The 18,565-nt window shown below is 42.0% G+C and overlaps 1 protein-coding gene across 1 annotated transcript; it reads left to right on the top strand.

Moving 5' to 3' along the window:
- The first annotated feature begins 1,282 nt into the window (after nt 1–1,282).
- On the top strand, nt 1,283–18,084 carry HSD11B1 (hydroxysteroid 11-beta dehydrogenase 1). Its single transcript, XM_061632047.1, has 6 exons — nt 1,283–1,981; nt 2,633–2,763; nt 8,630–8,741; nt 13,241–13,426; nt 14,599–14,742; nt 16,253–18,084. Exons 1-6 carry the CDS (start codon nt 1,894–1,896, stop codon nt 16,468–16,470), a joined length of 879 nt encoding a protein of 292 aa, XP_061488031.1. The 5' UTR covers nt 1,283–1,893; the 3' UTR covers nt 16,471–18,084.
- The last annotated feature ends 481 nt before the right edge of the window (nt 18,085–18,565 follow it).

The raw sequence follows: 18,565 nt of genomic DNA, 5'->3' as shown, positions 1-18,565 counted from the left end.
TCCTTCTTAATTTGTGTTGTATTTCGTTTTTGTTGTGCTTTATGTTGTTTGTTTGTACATGTTTTTGTGATTTTTTACTATGATATATTGTATTTTATCTTGTTTGTTCACCGCCCTGAGAGCTATTCTGCTAAGGGCGGTATATAAATTGAAATAATAAATAAATATAAATAAATAAGCAGGAAGTAGGCTTCCTGTTGCATCCGGTTGCCATTGTGGGAAGCAGGATGCTAGACTAGGTGGATCTTTGGCTTAATCCACTCTAGTTGCTCTTATATTCAGAAGGACTCCTGCCTCACTGCCACCATTTTTTTTAAATTATTCATTTGTTGAGGGTTTTTTTACTAACCTGTGAAGACACATCATTGCTTCAAGATCTAAGGAAACTCAAATAGTCTGAAGCAGCAATATTTTTATTTTGCATACTATACTACTGAAAGAAAAAAACCAAAGCATTTTTACCCCACTGTTTGGCCAAAAAAGTCTTCCAGCGTGGCTTATGAAGATCCGTAACAAGACAAATCATAATCAGTAATAAAACCTTAAATGTTTTAAAAATCAGCCATCTCTTTTCCACACACTTCTATCTGTTACTTTGTGCAGAAGTCAAGCACAAATTTCAATATGCAAAGTCTAACCTTGTTCAGGTTAAATTTAACCAAACATTTGAACTTCATTCACACAATGATAAATGTTGTCCTCATTTATTAGATGGGGGGAGAGGAGAGAACCAAAACATTTAGGATAGATCAGGCTTTACTATATTACTTACAAATGTACATAGTGTTCTCTGACCTGACTGACTGCTGCTGCTGGGCCTGGGCAATCTACAGAGAGAGACTAGAAAACAGAAACGGAAGCTAAAGGGAAGGGGGTAAAGAGCTGCTCTTTAGGACCCAGGGATTTCTGTATCCTGGTGATGAAACAACTGACTTGTCAATTGTACCTCTGACATCACTCATTGACTAAAAACAGTGAAAAGGCAGGAAAAGCATGGCTGGCTCATTTGCCTGCATGCTTTGTATCCTAACTTCCTTAATGTAAAGCTAATTTACTTACTTTTTAAAAAAAATGAATGGTCAAAGTCTAGGCCCTCTTGCAGGCAGGGCCCTGGTGCAATTGTTCCAATTGCACCATGGATAATCCTGCCTTGAGTAGGGCATATGAAGTTTTGAAATATACTAATTATGGGCATAAAAGCACTTTAGAGACGGATAACAACTCCACAAGAGTGTTGAGAGTTCCAAAAGGGATCTGAAAACCCACAGCAACACGCATTTGTTGGCTCAGCCTTTCAACATGTGCTAATTAGCCATGTCCATCTATTTGCCCTGAATTCCTGATATAATAACAGCATCGTCTGCCTCTGCACTCCAGTCTAACTGGATGTTCCTTGGGGTAGCAGACATAATCTTCTCGTACACAAGTATTGTGCTGTGTGGAGTCTGTGGCTGGCAGATGCTAAACAATTATTTTTAAAAAACCACACATTAGCCCACCTGGAGTAGGCAGCCTGAGATCTTCTCTGAAGTGAAACTTGACGCTTTTCAGCAAAGACACACCTCTTTCAGGGTGTTGTGCAAATTTCTCTATTTTAAACGTAGGGGAAGGAAATATGAAATGGGACAGCCAGGATCCAAAGTGACGCTTGTCACATAGGCCGAAGTTTATCAGAACTTGACAAACGGTTAATTAAAGGCTTGGGATGGAGTTGTTGCCCCAAGTGCCCTAAATTATCTGAAGGTTGGACATTTGGGCAAGTTGCTGCCTTTATGCTAGAAGGTTTTTACAACATAGACATTGCTTCTTCTGTCTGGAACAGCTCTGCAGGGCTTTTTTTCCCTCCTCCTTTTTCCCTTCTCATGCTTGATTATTTCCTGACTCTACAGTGGGATGGGTCTGTTGCAAAAGATTCTGGTTCCTTTCGCAGGATTGATCTTGGCCTTCTGTTTTTATTCAGGAAAGGAAGACTTTAAACCGGGTAAGTCGTTTAAAGGAAAACCACTATAAAATAAAAGAAGGGGGAGAGGGGGAGAGGAGGGAGTAATTCTGGAATGGTTTTTATACAGGAACTGGTGCAAGCCTAAGATGAAACATGTCTGGGTGTTTCTTACATTGCCGATAATAGAAGGCTTTGCTTGGTAAGGCTTTGAAATCCATCATGCAGCAGGCAGAGCTATCTCCCCCCCCCCCCCAAAACAGGTGAGGTAAGAGGCTTGCCATTTGGATTCTCCAAGAGGCTTTTATGTTCTTCTATTTCAAAAAAGGATTTGGCTTTGTTAAAAGCCGGTGGGAAAGTTGCTTAATTGTATGGCTGCTTTAAAAGCTTTGAAAAAGTTGAATGTACAAAGTGGCTAAAAAGAAATGCATGTTCATGTTTAATTAGAGTAAAAAAAAAGTCTCTTTTGGCATTCTATGTCCTGTTGGAACGCTAGCAAGCCTTATTACTGCTGATTTCTTGAGAGGAAAATGCAGATTAGATTGGAGGACTGTTGGGACTGGGCAGTTGATATGCAGGCAGGAATGGCTGGTTCTGTTCTTGAGCTGCTTGCCCTGTAGGGACTGGTTCAGGAATGGGCAATGTATTTATTGGGATCTTTACAAACAGCTATCCCTGTATCTTGCTCTCCAGGAATGCTGAAAGGGAAGCATGTGATTGTTACTGGGGCAAGCGCTGGAATCGGTGAGCAGATGGCATACCACCTGGCACGCATGGGTTCCCACATATTGATCACTGCGCGGACAGAAGGCAAGCTCCAGAAAGTAAATGTCAAATACTTGTCTATGCATGCCCTTTACCAGGCACTCTCCTATAGAGGCACCTGTACATACAGGTGATATGTGAACCCCTTGAATGCAGGATGCATATTTATGTACATTGTGATAAGCATTCACATGCTAATGATGATATTGCCAAATATGGAATGAAGGAAGGAACGAATGAACGAGGGGGGGAGAAGAGTTATATATTGGTAAATACTCAAATTTAGCCAAATTTCTTTCTTTTGAAATGTCAGATTTTACAATAAACCACCAGCAGGATGTGAATATTGTCTCATTTTTCAGGAATATGAATTAAACATTCATATAAATGAGGGGGGGCTGTAGGTGCCTCAGGAGTGTGCCTGGCAGGAAAGGGATAGGCTGACACCACAAAGATGACACCAACATAGTGGCCATCTTATAGAAAACTGACTCTTATTAATTGTTTAAAGTTCAACCATCCATCTAAAAAAGTGCTGAAGGCGATATACAAAAGAATTCATAAAAACATAGTAGCAGATTCAGATGAAAGAAACTCAGAAATACAAGCCCCCACTGGATACCTCGAAAATGGTTACCACCTGTTTAATCAGTACATCCGATGTCCTTCTGTGTGTATGTGGTAAGCGGCGGTAATGCAGCCGAAGCTCTGCTCATGGCCGGAGTTCGATTCCAACGAAAGGAGGAAGTCGAATCTCCGGTAAAAGGGGTCGAGGTCCACTCAGCCTTCCATCCATCCGTGGTCGGTAAAATGAGTACCCGGCATATGCTGGGGGGTAAAGAAAGGCCGGGGAAGGAACTGGCAATCCCACCCCATATAAACGGTCTGCCTAGTAAACGTTGCAAGACGTCACCCTAAGAGTCGGAAACGACTTGCACTACAAGTGCAGGGACACCTTTACCTTTATGCATATTTGTGCCAAACTGTACGTGCATCAAATATTTTTGAATGTGATCTCAAATCAGTTTTATACTAAGCTTGCCAGCATTTGGCAAACGTGTTTATTCTCATCCCATATCTATCTAGACAGCTTTCTTAAATATGCCCCCTTAAGGCAGAGGGGTGGAAGCGAGGGCATCCAGAAAGAAACAGGCAAAAATATAAATTAGTAGAGAAGAAGCAGAGGTTTCAGAGGATACCAGCAGCTGGAAAAGGAGAAGTAGGAGACCCATTGATGGGAGCTTATTTGTCCTTGCCCAATATAGATCCTGGAACAAGAGGAACTGGGATAGGGGCAAGTTTAACCTCCCATTCTTTGGTTTCTATGATTGCAAATTCTTCTCATTCTTCCTTACAAGCTGAGCAGTTCTTTCCATTGACTTAGGGAGGAGCAGAAGGACCGTAAGTGGGAAAGCTGATGCTATGCAGAAAATTTCTCCTGCATTTTTTTTTTACCATTCTCCACCAATTTATGAGAAGAAAAAATAATTGCATTTGAAAATTCAGACAGGGGAGTGAAAATTTTGGAGACGTTCACATGGGTGGAGTGCAGGCATTTTGCTGTGCTTACTTTACTTTTAAGGTGGCTAAGGGATGCTTGTAAAGTATCCTTTCTTTCCTTCTACAAACCACCTCTCCAGTAGTAGGTACTATTCTGCATTGTTCCTGAGTGTCTGTGCTTCCTGAAGACCCCATGACGTCCTTTGCTAGACTTACCTGTAAGCATGGAAAGGTGGAGAGGCTGCCAACTGTGCACCTGACAACCTTTCAGCATTCTTTCAAAAGTAAAGGATTGGTGTTTTTTCTACTTTTAAAGAAATCAGTGCAAAATGAGTTTAAAAGAACTTCCTTTAAAAAAACAAAACCGGTGACCACGCCAATCTCTGTGGCTTGGCAGCCACCAGCCTTCCTAGCTTCCCATGTTTCAATTCAAGCTCAGGAAGTGCAGGGAAGATGGTAGAACACTGGAGAAATGTTTAACAGAAAGAAAAACACAAGACACCACCCACAGCCATCTCGCAAGAGCAAGATAAGCCGAATGTGCCCTGGGGAAAAGACAGGAAAATTGAAATCTCTTTTGCAATGGAAGAAAAAACCCAACTAGGACTTGCAACAACAGTGTGAGAAGCACTGCTGTTGGCAGATTCTTGTAGCAATTCAAGCAGCGGCTTGAGCTGCTGAAGCTCAACTCCATTTATTCCTACTTGCTACTCAGCCAGGCAAGAAGAAGCATGGCACAAGTGTTGGGTTACGTAAGGACTACAACATTTTAAACATTTTGTATAACAAATCTGCAGTGGGACCAGAAGCTGTGCGGCCCTAAGGCTGATGGAGGGATGGCCTACCCAGTGCCTTTGAATCCTGAACTGTGTGAGCAAGCAAATCCTGCCTGGAGTGCATGTAGCAGCCATGTCTGCTTGTGCTGGCCAGTTGCCTTTTGGATGAGATAGGCTGTCTTACCTACTATTCCCCCTAAGGCTTCAAGACTTTGAGCATGAGATTCAGATGGACCTCAAAAGGGAGACTTTCCCTGCCCCAGGATCTTCCCTGCCCCACTGTCACAATGAAGGTGTCTCGGGGCATTCACCAATGGTTCCAATTCTGGTTTACTTCCCACACAGACCCACCATGGGGCAAGCCCCTGCTTACCCCTTTCCTCCATTGAACTAACAAAGCATCTCTCCAGATAGGGACCCCAAATCTGTCACGTTTGATTTCTTTCTGTTTCTCATTTTTCCAATATTAAGGTCCATTCTCCACAATTCTGTATCAGTTTGCAAAGTTTTAAAGTAAATCCTCATTAAAAAAATTTCAGCATTTTAATGCCCATTTCTCCTAACATACACATTTTTGTATGCAGTTTGGCCTAATATATACATTTTTGTAACAAATTTCACCTTGAAAATACAAAGTCATTTTGTGCATTATTTTCACTTATTTATGCAATTTGTTTTGCATGCTTTCCCCTAATGTGGACATTTTTGTACCCATTTTTTCATTGGCAAACTGTGTTGCCAAATTCAGAGAAGTGCATGTTTTAAAGGATACACATGGATTGCCTTCAAGTCGATCTCGACTTATGGCGACCCTATGAATAGGGTTTTCATGATAAGCAGTATTCAGAAGGGGTTTATCATTGCCTCCCTCTGAGGCTGAGAGGCAATGAGGATAGCTATACTTCAATTGGCATGATGTTTTACGAAGTGTGAATTAGATAGGTTTACATTAAATTGTGAACCAAACCAAATTTATCCCCCATTCCCTCTTCCAGACCTTGCTTAAGATCACACAGAAAGTTCTCATTGTCCTCCTCTGAAAGATCTGTATAGATCCACTCTCTTGTAGCAGATCTCCAGGTGGGTAATTTAATATCCCAAACCGTGAGCCACAGCATTGCAAAACTCCCGGTTCACCTTTCTCTTGGCCTTATCCAAATATTTGGGATGAGCTTTGCTCCACCAAGCCCATCTCATATCAGCTGAACCTCTGGGTACCATCAACAAAGCATATCCACTATAGCTTGCAAGATCAAAGTCTTGCTTTTCAGGAGCCTGAGGTTGTTAACTCCCAGATGAATTAGCAGTACCGATGTTGATGATGAACCTCTCCTGGTGAACTTGTGACACACCACCATTCCTCTTCTGTCTTCCCATTCCACCATGGCCCCACCGAAGAAACATATGCCTTCCTCCTGGCCCAGAAAATCACGCTATTGAGTGAGGTGATTGATGACATGGACTGCTGCACGATTGTCATGCCAGAAATGGCCATGTAGTTGGCCAGCTCCTTGGCCCATACCCAGACCACTACCACTATGGGGAAGAATCTGAAAAATGTGAAGTTGCATGCTGCAGGAGGAGGGGAATACCTATTGTCCTGCTTGGTTGGCTGCTTGCCTTTGCCATTAATCTTCTTGGGGATCTACTATGTTTAACAGCATCCATCAATATTAATACCTGAACCCTTATGCTGCACAAGTAGCAGTCCTTCTCCCCCCTCATTGGACTAGAACTACCATTTACTGAGGAAGTTAACTTCTGAGGATGTGGGGGATGAACCCTGGGGACTTTTGCCAGCAAAGCCTGTGCTCTAACACTGGGATAACAGGGTATGGGGGCAGGCAAAGAGTTGCTGCACAGAAAAAAAAACTTTGCCAGCAGCACCACCTGATGCCCAGCCTGGAGGAGGGCGGGGGAATAGACAGATTGAATCCCATTCCCAGCCCACGCCCCTAGGGGTTCCCACAGCCTGAGCGAGCCATGTGGCATGGCCACCTCCATCAGCTGTCCCCTACTGGTCTTCCACTGGTGTAAGCTGTGGCCCCTGCATGGCTAAGCAGCCATTGCACTATCACTGTAAACCACAGCACAGGCACTCTGTGGGTGCTCATCCTGACTGTGCAGTACCGCAATTGGCCCCAACCAACTCTCATTGCCTGTGAAGCCCCTGGAGCTAGGGCTCTGGCTGTCTCAGTCACTCCTGGTGGCTCCTGCTCTGCGCTGCTCTCACTCTTACTCTCACAGTCTCATTGACCGTCACTGTTTGGTACAACAAAGGTTGAAACGCCCATTGTGCTTCATGTGACATTCTCTGTCACCTTGAAGTCAGAGAAGAAGGGCTGGCCAGGGACAGTGTGTTCCCTTTCTCTGTTTGGCTTCACCCATGAAGCCAGCATGCTTGCTTGTGTGCATGCGTCTGCGTGCCTGGTGTCAGGTTTATCTCTTTCCAGCACGGGTGCAAAGCTTCCCCGCAGTTGCTCATGGGAACACAAGAAGCTGCCTTATACTGAGTCAGACCACAGGTCCGCCTAGCTCAGTATTGTCTAAGCTAGCTGTCCAGGGCTCTAGGGTTTCAGACAGGAATCTTTCTCAGCTCTACTTGGAGAAACTGGGACCTTTTGCATGCAACACATGTTCTCTGCTACCACTGAGTCATAGCTCTTCCCCCAGGGCTTGAGGGAAAGGGAAGCAACAGACTGGCAAGCAGAGCAGAGATGTTAGATGTTGTTTCACTTCTTGCCAAAGAGCCCCTATCAACAGTGAATGGAAATATTACAAACTGAAATCTTTCTAATCGGCCAGTATGATCAAATACTGACCCCAGAGTTTCTCTTGGATAACCAGATTGCTCATAATGAAGATCAATGAACTAGAAGCATCCAATAGGGTTTCAATATAGCAAGATGTGGTCATTTTTGGTAGGAGTGGGTCTGATTTTAGGATTCTCACTGAATTAGTTTACAGGAAAAAATGGATAAAATAATATTAAAGATTTAGCTACTGTAACAAAAAACAAAAACAAACTATGCCCCAAATATATTTAGGCATCAGCTGTACTTAGATTTTAGTAGCCTTTATATTTTAATTATTTCTTATATTGTACAGAAAGATGAAAACATCTAGGTACTAGATAGCCAGTGACACTTAATTAGGTTTGTCTTACTGGGATACTGCAGAGGGTTTTCTTTCTACTTGGACTGTAGAAAATTCAGTTGACTCCTATGTTTTGTTTTGTTGTTTTTAAAAATGCACCTCTTGTTCAATGCAAAATATGGCCATCATTACAGTAACGTTTTCCATGGTGACCAATAGTTTTGTAAAAGTACCTAGAAACCAGGAAGGGATAAAGTTCTAATGCCTCAGCCAAACAAACATTGTTTCATTTTGACTTTTTTAACAAATGGAGAAACTCAATGTTCTTCCAGCTGGAAATTTAGACAAAGCTGCTTTTACCAGTGGAAATTCCCCACTAATCATGCTGATCCATAAAGCAACCACTCTGAAAGGGTGGTGCTCAGACTACCTTTATAAATGGAACTACCCAGCTATTCCTTTGCAGCGCTGAGTAGGAATTTAATTTGCTGGGAGGCAAAAGGGGCTGAAAGGGCAATGAACCTCCAGGAATTTCCTTTTCTATTTGTTTCAGGTGGTCGCTCGGTGCTTGGAGCTGGGTGCTGCATCTGCCAGTTACATAAATGGTAACATGGAAGACATGACATTCGCTCAGTCTGTGGTGAAGAAAGCAGAGGACTTATGGGGTATGCTGATTTTGTAAGGACATTAGAAGAGATGTGCTGGATCAGACCAAAAGCTCATCAGGTCATGTCCTTTTTTCCACAGTGGCCAACCAGATGTCTATGGGAAGCCCGTAAGCAGGACATGAAAACATCCCTGTCCCCCTCATAATCTCTGGCAGTTGGTGTTTACGGATATACTTCTTCTGAACGTGGAGGGTCCATCTAGCCATGATGGTTGATAGCCTAATCCCCCATAAATTTGTCCAATGCCTTTCAAAAATTTATCATAGTTTGTATGAAGTATTTCCATTGGATGGCCCCGAGTTCTAGTATTATGGATGAAGCAGAGAAAGTTCTCTCTCTTCACTTTTCTGCACACTGTTCATCATTTGGTAAACTTCAATCATGTCTTTCCTTAGTCAGGTTTTTCATAAATTAAAAAAGTCCTAATCACTTTAAACCTTTGTCTTATTTAGAAGCGGCGCCAACCCCCATTGATCATTCTGGTTGCCCTTTTCTGTAACTTTTACAGCACTACAATATCCTGTTTTGAAAGGGGATAATACAGTAGGGCCCCACTCATATGGCGGGTTACGTTCCAGACCCCCACCTGAAAGCGAAACCGACCGAAAAGCGGAACTCATTCAATAGAATGGTGCCCAACACCCAAATAAAGCTGTAAAAGCAGAACAAGTGCTGTATGAGTGGAGTCTTACTCTAATTGAAAGCCGCCATATTAGTGGGCTGCCAAAAAGTGGGCCGCCAAAAAGCGGGGCCCTACTGTACCAGAACTGGTTGCTCAATGCTAAATGAGATCACAGTATAAATTTATGGGAAGGTGTTATGATACTGGCAGGTTTTCACAGCTGCCACACACTGGGCAGTGTATGACTAAGTTATTCTCAAAGAAGACCCACTGAAATCTACTTATGTTAGTGATGACTAACTTAAGTCCAATGATTTCAGTGGCTCTTCTCTAAGTATAATTTAGTTAGATGCCACCCACTGAGTTTATATTTTTATTGACTTATCCGCCATGACCCCAAGATGAGGGCCAATAAACTGAGTCTGTGGGTTGGTGGTTCCTGAGTTTGGATAATTGGTCAGTTGCCTGCTTTGGATGGGGTCATACTCCTTCTGAAAGAGCAGGTTGATAGTCTGGGGGCCATTTTTGTCACTAGAGACCCAGGTGACCTCAATGGCTAGGAATGTCTTTTACCATCTTTGGCTCATAAGACAGCCGTGGCCATTTGTGGACCAGAATAGCCTGACCACTGTTGTCCATGCACTGGTAACCACCAGGTTGGATTACTGCAATGTGTGCTATGTGGGGGTGCCTTTGAGGTTGGTCCGGAAGCTGTAACTGGTGCAAAATACAGAGGTGCGACTGATCACTGGGGCAAGGTATTGCCATAATGTTACCCCACTGCTGAAAGGATTTCAGTGGCTGCCCATTAGCTACCAGGGATCAAGGTTCTGGTTTTGGTGTACAAACCCCTCTGCAGCTAGGGACCAGGATACCTCAAATATTGTCTTATATATTATATAGTCAGTCGATCACTACACTCTGCAGGTGAGGGCCTCCTGCAGATACCATCTTATCAGGAGGTCTGTTCCGTATAACATAGGAAATGAACCTTTAGTGTTGCGGCTCCTACCCTTTGGAATTCCCTCTCCTTAAGTATTAGACAGGCACCATCTCTGTTATCTTTTTGGTGCCTACTGAAGACCTTCCTCTTTCAACAAGCCTTTTACGTAGAGACCCTATCCCAGTCTGTATTTGTGTTGGAATTACTTTTTTAGATGTTTTTAAAGCTTTTTTTAAAAAGATGTTTTGTTTTAACATGTGTTAAAGTCTTTTGTTTTTAAGATGTTTTAGAGTGTTTTTAGTGTTTTTGTTTGCCACCCTGGGCTCTCCAACACTGGAGGCATTTAAGAGGCAGCTGAACAGCCACTTGTCAGGTATGCTTTAATTTGGATTCCTGCATTGAGCAGGGGGTTGGACTCAATGGCCTTATAGGCCCCTTCCAGCTCTGCTATTCTATTATTCTAGTTATTCTATTATTTAATCGTGGGAGTGGAAGCAATGAAGGAAACTCAACCATGTCACCTTGTGCCTTGTATCGTAGATCACTTCTGCTGCCGTGCAAATCAATCACATTTTGCCTGTCCACACTGAACAGGCTGGCACTATAACTAGATGGGTGTTTATTGTGGGATGGGTATTCCTCATGTATGCACATTTTTCACAGCATCCACAGTGGCATCAGTGCCAGCCCATATCTTCCCCCCATTTAATCCAGATGTATCCTTGCAGAGAGAAAAACCTGTTACCAATGACATCTAAATGGCCCATTTAGACAATTAAGCCCCTGTCTGGAAGCACCATGTGTTATATGTCAAAAGAAACATTTGCTGTAAAAGCACAAGAGGATAACTGAGAAAACACTGGAATGCAGTGTTCATCTGTATTCTCTGTAATAAGTGGGTGAATAAATGATGGCAATTCCAGGAAAAAGGCTAGTTTGGAAGCAACCTGGATCTTGTTGGCCAGTTTGGTGCTCATTCACCCAGTTTGAAGAGATCCTTCTAGATGAGTCTTCTTGGGTTTTCACTATCCTCAATAATTTGGTGTCATCCACAAACTTGGCCACCCATCTCACTGCTCACCCTGAGTCAAATCATTTATGAACACATTAAATAGTATGTTCCAACACAGTTCCTCTGCGAAATCTCACACTGCTTACTCATTGTGAAAACTGACCATTTTTAGGCCTATTGTTTAGCCAATTAACAATCCATAAGAGGACATTTCCTATTACTTTGCAGCTTTGGTGAAGGACTTTATGAAAAGCTTTTGGGAAGTCCGAACTAAGAAATGTAATGAGTTGTTTAATTCCAAAATGCCCACCATCATAGTAGTGGAAACATCACTCATTAATATGGTAAATAAGGCTAGTTGGAGTTCTGCTGTGCTATTAAGCACTTCTAAAGCTTCACCAAGCTCTGCTTTTGATTTCCAGTCATGGACCACAGTTTTGCCTAAATCAGGGAATTTGGGGCCTTGTGGCACCATACGAACCCAGTCGCTTACAGTCACCAACAATTCTGCAAAAGCTTTTGTGACGTAATGGCTCCTGTCTTGGCTGACACACTGGGAACTGAACCATGGACCTCCCTAGCTAGAACTAGAAGCACACACTTGGAAGTGCTCCAAATCTACCTGTTGAGTTTTGCTTCAGTGTGCAGTTTTAGCAGGCTTACATGTCCTGGATCAGGCACAGACCTGTAAGGAGCTTCATAATTCATTGGGATATAGATGGCCTCATAGATAATCCTCTCCCTCTTACCACTCCTGCATATCAGAGCTAGAGATTATTGTTTCGAGGTTGCCATTCTAACACTGTTTTTTTGAGATAACAAACCTGCTGCAAATGCAATCTGAGTCAAAAAACTCTAGGAAGAAATGCAAAAAAAAAAAAATGGCAGCGCCACTGCTGGGTCCTCAGTGAGCCACTTCTATGGAGGTAGGTGGGCAAAGGAACCCAGCAGGTGTCATTGTTTTCCTGAGCACAAACTAGGGCAGCGGTGGTGGCTATTTCTTGTGCCCTTTCCAAGCAGAGGACGGGACAACTACATAGATCACCTTGCTTGGGCTGAATGGAAGGTGTATGCCCCCTTCTGGCTCAAGGCAGCAGATCCAGGTTATGTTCCATTTTCCCCAGTGATGGGGCTTCAGGAAGTATGTTGTAAATAATTATTATCCTCAAGGGTATAGGATCACCAGATGGAGAGGCACTGATTGACAGGCCATGTGTTTGGGTACAGACTTTGTGGCATGCTATAAGGGATTAACCAGGGCATTCTCTCAAGACACCAAACTAGGACTGCATTCACACATGTGGTTTACTGGGTTTGTTTTACTGATTATAATGGCAGTGCTTCTGTCATACCGCACTAAATTTCATTCATACCACTGGGCACTGTGTGACATAACAATGAATGTCATTGGACATGTTGCTACCTACCCCACCTTTTCCACACATTCACACTTCTGTTCCTCTGTAATTCACCAACTAAAATGGTGGGAAAGAATTGTATGCCACAAATACTGCCCAAAATTGGTCACTTTACTCCTGAAATTTTCTGGATTAATGGGGTTGCAAAATAATCTTTTTTTCTGGAAGCAATTAACATGGAAATGAGCACTAAACTTTCACTATATTCTGCTAGATTTCCAGAAGTGGCTTTTACATTGTGTGAAAGATCAAATAAAATGTGGAAATTATCTGGGTAGGAAATGTTGGGAAAACAGAATAAAACTGCTGTCTGAATGCAGCCTAGAAGTCTGCCAAGGTCTCGCAAAGTCAGGGCCTGCTCACGTTATGCAGGTAGTACAGCCAGGCATGCTGTAGTTCAGGTATCTCTTACTTTAGAAATTAAACAGCATTGCAAGGAAAATTCATAAGCCGATAATCCATGCTATCCTCTACCCATCTTTTTTTCTCTTCTGTTCTTAGGAAGCTTAGATATGCTTATTTTGAATCATGTTGGCGTTTCCTACTTCAACTATTTCAACCGAGATGTCGGGCATGTGCAAAAGCTCCTGGACATCAATTTTCTAAGCTATGTGACTATGACAGTTACAGCTCTTCCCATGCTCAAGAATAGCGGAGGAAGCATCATAGTGGTTTCATCCTTGGCAGGTGAGCATGAATAGCAAGTGTGTGAAGTAGCTCTCAGTGGCCCTCAGAGTATTAGGGCTACTTCAAACATTTCTGATTTTATGACACAGAAACTGTGATAGCCACATGAGATGATGATCATAATTATGTATGATTGCACACTCAATCAGCTTTCAGTTGTATGTATGCTGGGCCATCTCCAAAAACTGTACAGAATCATCACATGCGGTGATCAACTCACAGCTTTAATATATTTTCTTATCTTAGATGTTTCTCATTAATAGAAACCATATCTGATGTGCTCACCCTGTTTAGGAACAACAAGAGTACAACGTTTTCCACTCTGGTCATGATTTTCCTTTGTACTATGGAATACATATTTTGAGTGAGTTATTTGGATGGATCTACCTAATAATTCCTTGTCCTTTGGCAGTTCTGAAATGATGTACTGCAGTCCCTTCTCCTGTCTATCTGCTTGTGACATGCTGGTATGCAGAAGGCTATGGACTAATGAAGAGTGTGTCCTGCCACAGCACAGGAAGTTTTGCTGTTGGTCCCTCAATTGAATATGGAATGTTAGTGGACTCACATTCATAATAACCCTTGTAGGAGTTTTACCCTAGCCCAGGGATGGGAAATCTGTGGACCTCTACATGTTACTGAGCTACAATTCCCTTCAGCCCCCAGACAATATGGCCACTGGACAGGGATCATGATGGGAGCTGTAGGCCAGCAACCTCTGGAGAGCTACAGGTTCCCCACCTAGCTCTAAGGGGCTGGCAGGATCTCTTGGTTACAGTCCAGCAGCTTTTTAAAAGTGTGGTTGTATATAATTATTTATAGTGTTTCTATCAGTATGTTTTTGTTCTGTTTTAAAATTTTGCTGTGTACAGAGTTCCCTGTAATTGCTAATATACCAAACTACCCTATATACAGATAGAGAGAAATCAGCTCATCTTGAGCACTTTGAAAGATACATGACACATTCTTACAGCTCCATTTACACCATAAGTTCATGTTTTGAGTGCTCATATAACTTGAAAACATTTTATAAACTAATTAACACATAAATAAATGGAAGCAGGAAAGGGAAAAAAATCTCTCATAGAGATTCAGGCAATGATAGTTTTGCTTTGCCACCTCCAGGATTGTAACAGAATTTACCTATGTCTGTATTATTGTTATATTTCTAGGCAAAGTTGGGTTCCCGTTCGTTGTTCCCTATTCTGCAACAAAATTTGCCCTAGATGGATTTTTTAGCTCTTTGAGGCAGGAATTTGTCATGCAGAACACCAACATTTCCATCACACTCTGCATCCTTGGACTCATCGACACAGGTACAATCTGAAATTTTGAAACCTGACTGTAAGGACCTGGTCTTTCTTGACAGGCGCATGTTATGCTCAAAATCCTTCAGACCTCAACTTCAACAACTTTGCTAATAATTTTTTCTACCCTAAACCAGTGTTCACTATATTGCCATGAAACTGTAGCCAAAAAGCAATGCTTAACTTAACACTTTTCTCAAGTAAGGTTGGCCCATATATTACATTTGGACAGTTAACTGTTGAAGCCAATAGTAAAACATGCAAATTGCTTCTGAAAAGAATATGCAAGCCTTTGCTATAATTATAAAGAGTTCTTTCTAACTCAAAAACATACATATCCATACATAGAATGTAAAATATCATCTTCAGAGAATTCCCAGTTCTTTTCTACTCACAGTGGTGGCTGATGCTCATGGGGACTGGTAGGGCAGAAAGCAGGGAAGCTAACAGTAGGCAGAGCCAGAGCCAATGATACCAGAGCCAACAAATTCAGCTAATTCTAGTTTTGTCCTCATCCTCCTCCCTGCTGAGTTCTACAGGTACAACGCTGAGACTATGGAGGAGAGGGCTGATAGGCAGTGCTGCCCCCTGGGCTGGTTGTAAGGAAAATTGAAGGCAAATAGAGATTGTCCGATGGCACATGGAGGTTGGTAGGACAGTGCCCCATTAGCCCTAATGCACCAGCCTTTACTGTCTATATAGCATACATTCTTTAGAAAGGGCAATTTTTAAGGGTACATTTCCAGATCTAGAGATTCAACTGTAGGCTTTCCTTCCCTCCCAACCATGTGTGCTTCTGTAACTACCCATTTATATATATACACACACACACATATATACAGAGACACAAATACACAAGTTGTAAGATAATTTGAAATGGGCTAAATGCACTTTACTTCAAACTCCTGAGAACTCTGAAAGAGTGATTTCTGCAAAATCACTTATTTAATGCACAAATTGCAGCAAACTACTTGGGTGAAATCATTATCAGATGGCAACTACCACAACTAGAGATGTTTCACCCTGTGAAGGCAGTACCAAATATTAGGGCAAGTCTTTACACAATACACACTTAATGTGCAAACTGCCACTGGAATTAGTCATCTGATTCTCAAATAGATTTCTACAGTTATTTCATCACTTCTTTGTTTCATACAAGGAGAGAGAGGGGGAGGGGGGACGGGGAGGGGGGACGGGGAGGGGGGAGAGGGGGAAGGGAGAGGGGGAAGGGAGAGGGGGAGAGGGAGAGAGGGAGGGGGAATTCAGTGATGCACTATTTAGTAGAAACAAACCAGGCATAGTTTTGAATTTCACTAAGGCTGCAATCCTATACTAAACTCATTTATCTGAGTCCCATTAAACCCAATGGGGTTTACCTCTGAGCAGACATGTACATGATTGCCTTGTTGTACAAGGAACTCTTCTCAGTTAAGGAACTCAGTACAAGAAGGCACTTATTGACTGAGTTCTTGAAGAGTGAGTACCTACCTACTAACTTGAGTTCCTTTTCTTCCCTTAGAAAATGCCATGAAAGCAGTTTCTGGAGTGTTAAAGTCTTCGGCAGCACCAAAGGAGGAATGTGCGTTAGAAATCATTAAAGGAGGAGCCCTGCGCCAAAGGGAGGTTTATTATGAATATTTCTCTACAAAAATCCCTCTATTGATCCGAGACTGGGCTCCAAATCTCCTGGATTATATCATTAGGAGAGAATATAATGTGGAAAACCTAAACAATTAACTGTGGTCTTATGATGCTTTTGCTTGTTTCTACATCTCTCATGTTATCTTACATAGGTCTGTGGCGCTGCAGCCACACCCTCTTTTAGCTCGGGCTGTTTCTCCTTTAGCTAATACAACAGGGATCTAGCATGCTGTTACATACAATTCTGAAACCCATGACTGCATTTTAGTATTCCAGGCTGCAGTCATGTGTGTGCTTATGCTCTGGATCAGGGCAATTAGCATTAATACTGACTAGTTAGATGGCTTGGAAAAAATGAGTTGTGTATAGGATGCTCTTGAGCTTAATCCATGTGGCAGCTTCTATAGGTGATGCTTTAGAGCAGCCTTCCCCAAGCTGGTGCCTGCTATATGTTTTGAACTCCCATCAGCCCCAGCCAGCATAGCCAATAATCAGGAATTATTGATGATGGGAATTGTAGTCCAGCAACATCTAGAGGACACCAGGTTGGGGAAGGTGGTTTTAGGGCAAAATAAGGTGTGAAGTCCATACGAAAAAGTTATGCACTGAGTTTTATACAAGGGCGTCACCTCTCCCTTATGTGAATTTTGCAGCATATGCAGCCTATGCCGAACCCATCATTTCTCACATCTGTCCTGTAGACAGGTGGACAACCAGTGCAAGCTGCATGATGTAATTGGCTTACACAGAGAAACAGCACTTAGAATTTAAAGCACTTAGAACTTAGGACACTTAGAAATAAGCTTTTCCCAAATTTCATATTTGGCAAAAAAAAAATCAAATGGGAAATTTTGAAGTTTTCAGAATTCGTTTTTGAAATAGCTAATGTTTATGTGTTGCTGATAAACATTGTAAAGCCATAGTGTCAATTAGCTGACTGTAAGGCTTTCATCAGCAGAGTAGGGAAGGAATAAATGTTTGGCGATTCTCCCTCTTTTCTCCTCCAGTCCTCCAATCTGCTCTAGGGGGCACCCGCCAGAGCAAATTTGGAGTTGGAGGGGCAGGTGAGGGCTGCAGGAAGGAAACTGTTCCCTCACCATTTCACTGATGGAAGCCTTGTTGTCAGCTGAGCAGCACTGCTGGATGCAAGCTATTATGTTAAATATCACAGTGTTTTGCACTTAAAAAAAAGCAAACCAACAAAAAAAACCCACTAAACTATCTAAATCCATATTTGAAAAAGTTATAAAGAAATGTATCAGGGGAATATAAAATTGAACTCTTGCAAGTCATTTGTGTTAAGAAAACTGCTTGGAATTTTTTTTCTTCAAAATTCTTTTTAGTTTTAGCAGCACAGCATAGGTACATTAGATCCAGAATTAAAGGTCTATGTAAATGTACTTTTATATTGCTTCTCCTAATACCCTCAAATTTAAAGACTCACAGTCTCCCCCCTCCAGAAAAAAGAAATTATTTCATTTAAAAATCTTATCTTTAAAGTTATAAGATACATATTATGCTGTTGACCATATTAAGCAATGTTTTTTGTGATGACAACTCTTTAAAAAGTTGTGCATCCAATGGCTCCCCCATCTGGTGAATTAAATTTACAGGTGGCACTTTGATCTGAACACATGCCAATGAGCTGAAACCAGAGCATGGCACTCTTCAAACTACTACGTGTTTTAATAAATTGCTTCTGCATAAGAACTGCCTATTTTTAAAAATATTCTTATATACCTGCTGGTGATTTACAGTATTTAAATGAGAGAGTGCAAGTTACACTATAGTTTATCATTATTCCTGAAAACCAACTGTATATATGAGAAAATATTGTCTTTGTCCCACAGCCCATACACTCAGACATTCCATACCAGTAGAAATCCCTCTAGTCTAGTGAGCCTAGTTACTTAGCTGCCCATTAAGTTTTGCAGTGCTCCAGATTTGTCTCTAACCGTTATCAAATAGCCTTCATGCCATCTTGATCTCAAACTATCCTATCTTCCCCAGGGAGTGAATCGTTATGAAATGCACCCTAATTCAGAGCATACTTCTCTCACCAAGTAGGCTTCCTGTTCATAGATCCCAATGCAGTAACTCCTGTGAACTTCCAGTTTCCTCCCAGTCAAAGACCTACAGTGCTCCTTAAAGTACTACTTGGTTTTATTTGAATAGAAAATGCATTTATTTG

Source organism: Rhineura floridana, chromosome 6 (assembly GCF_030035675.1).
Source record: "Rhineura floridana isolate rRhiFlo1 chromosome 6, rRhiFlo1.hap2, whole genome shotgun sequence".
Taxonomy (NCBI): domain Eukaryota; kingdom Metazoa; phylum Chordata; class Lepidosauria; order Squamata; family Rhineuridae; genus Rhineura; species Rhineura floridana.
The sequence above is the reverse complement of the archived record's forward strand: the minus strand, read 5'-3'. Positions and strand labels throughout refer to the sequence as shown.

Coding starts and splice junctions, on each gene's coding strand:
- HSD11B1 (XM_061632047.1), top strand. CDS start 1,894: ATGGGTCTGTTGCAAAAGATTCTGGTTCCTTTCGCAGGATTGATCTTG. Junction 1,982..2,632: donor AAAGGAAGACTTTAAACCGG/GTAAGTCGTTTA, acceptor CTTGCTCTCCAG/GAATGCTGAAAGGGAAGCAT. Junction 13,427..14,598: donor AGTGGTTTCATCCTTGGCAG/GTGAGCATGAAT, acceptor TTATATTTCTAG/GCAAAGTTGGGTTCCCGTTC.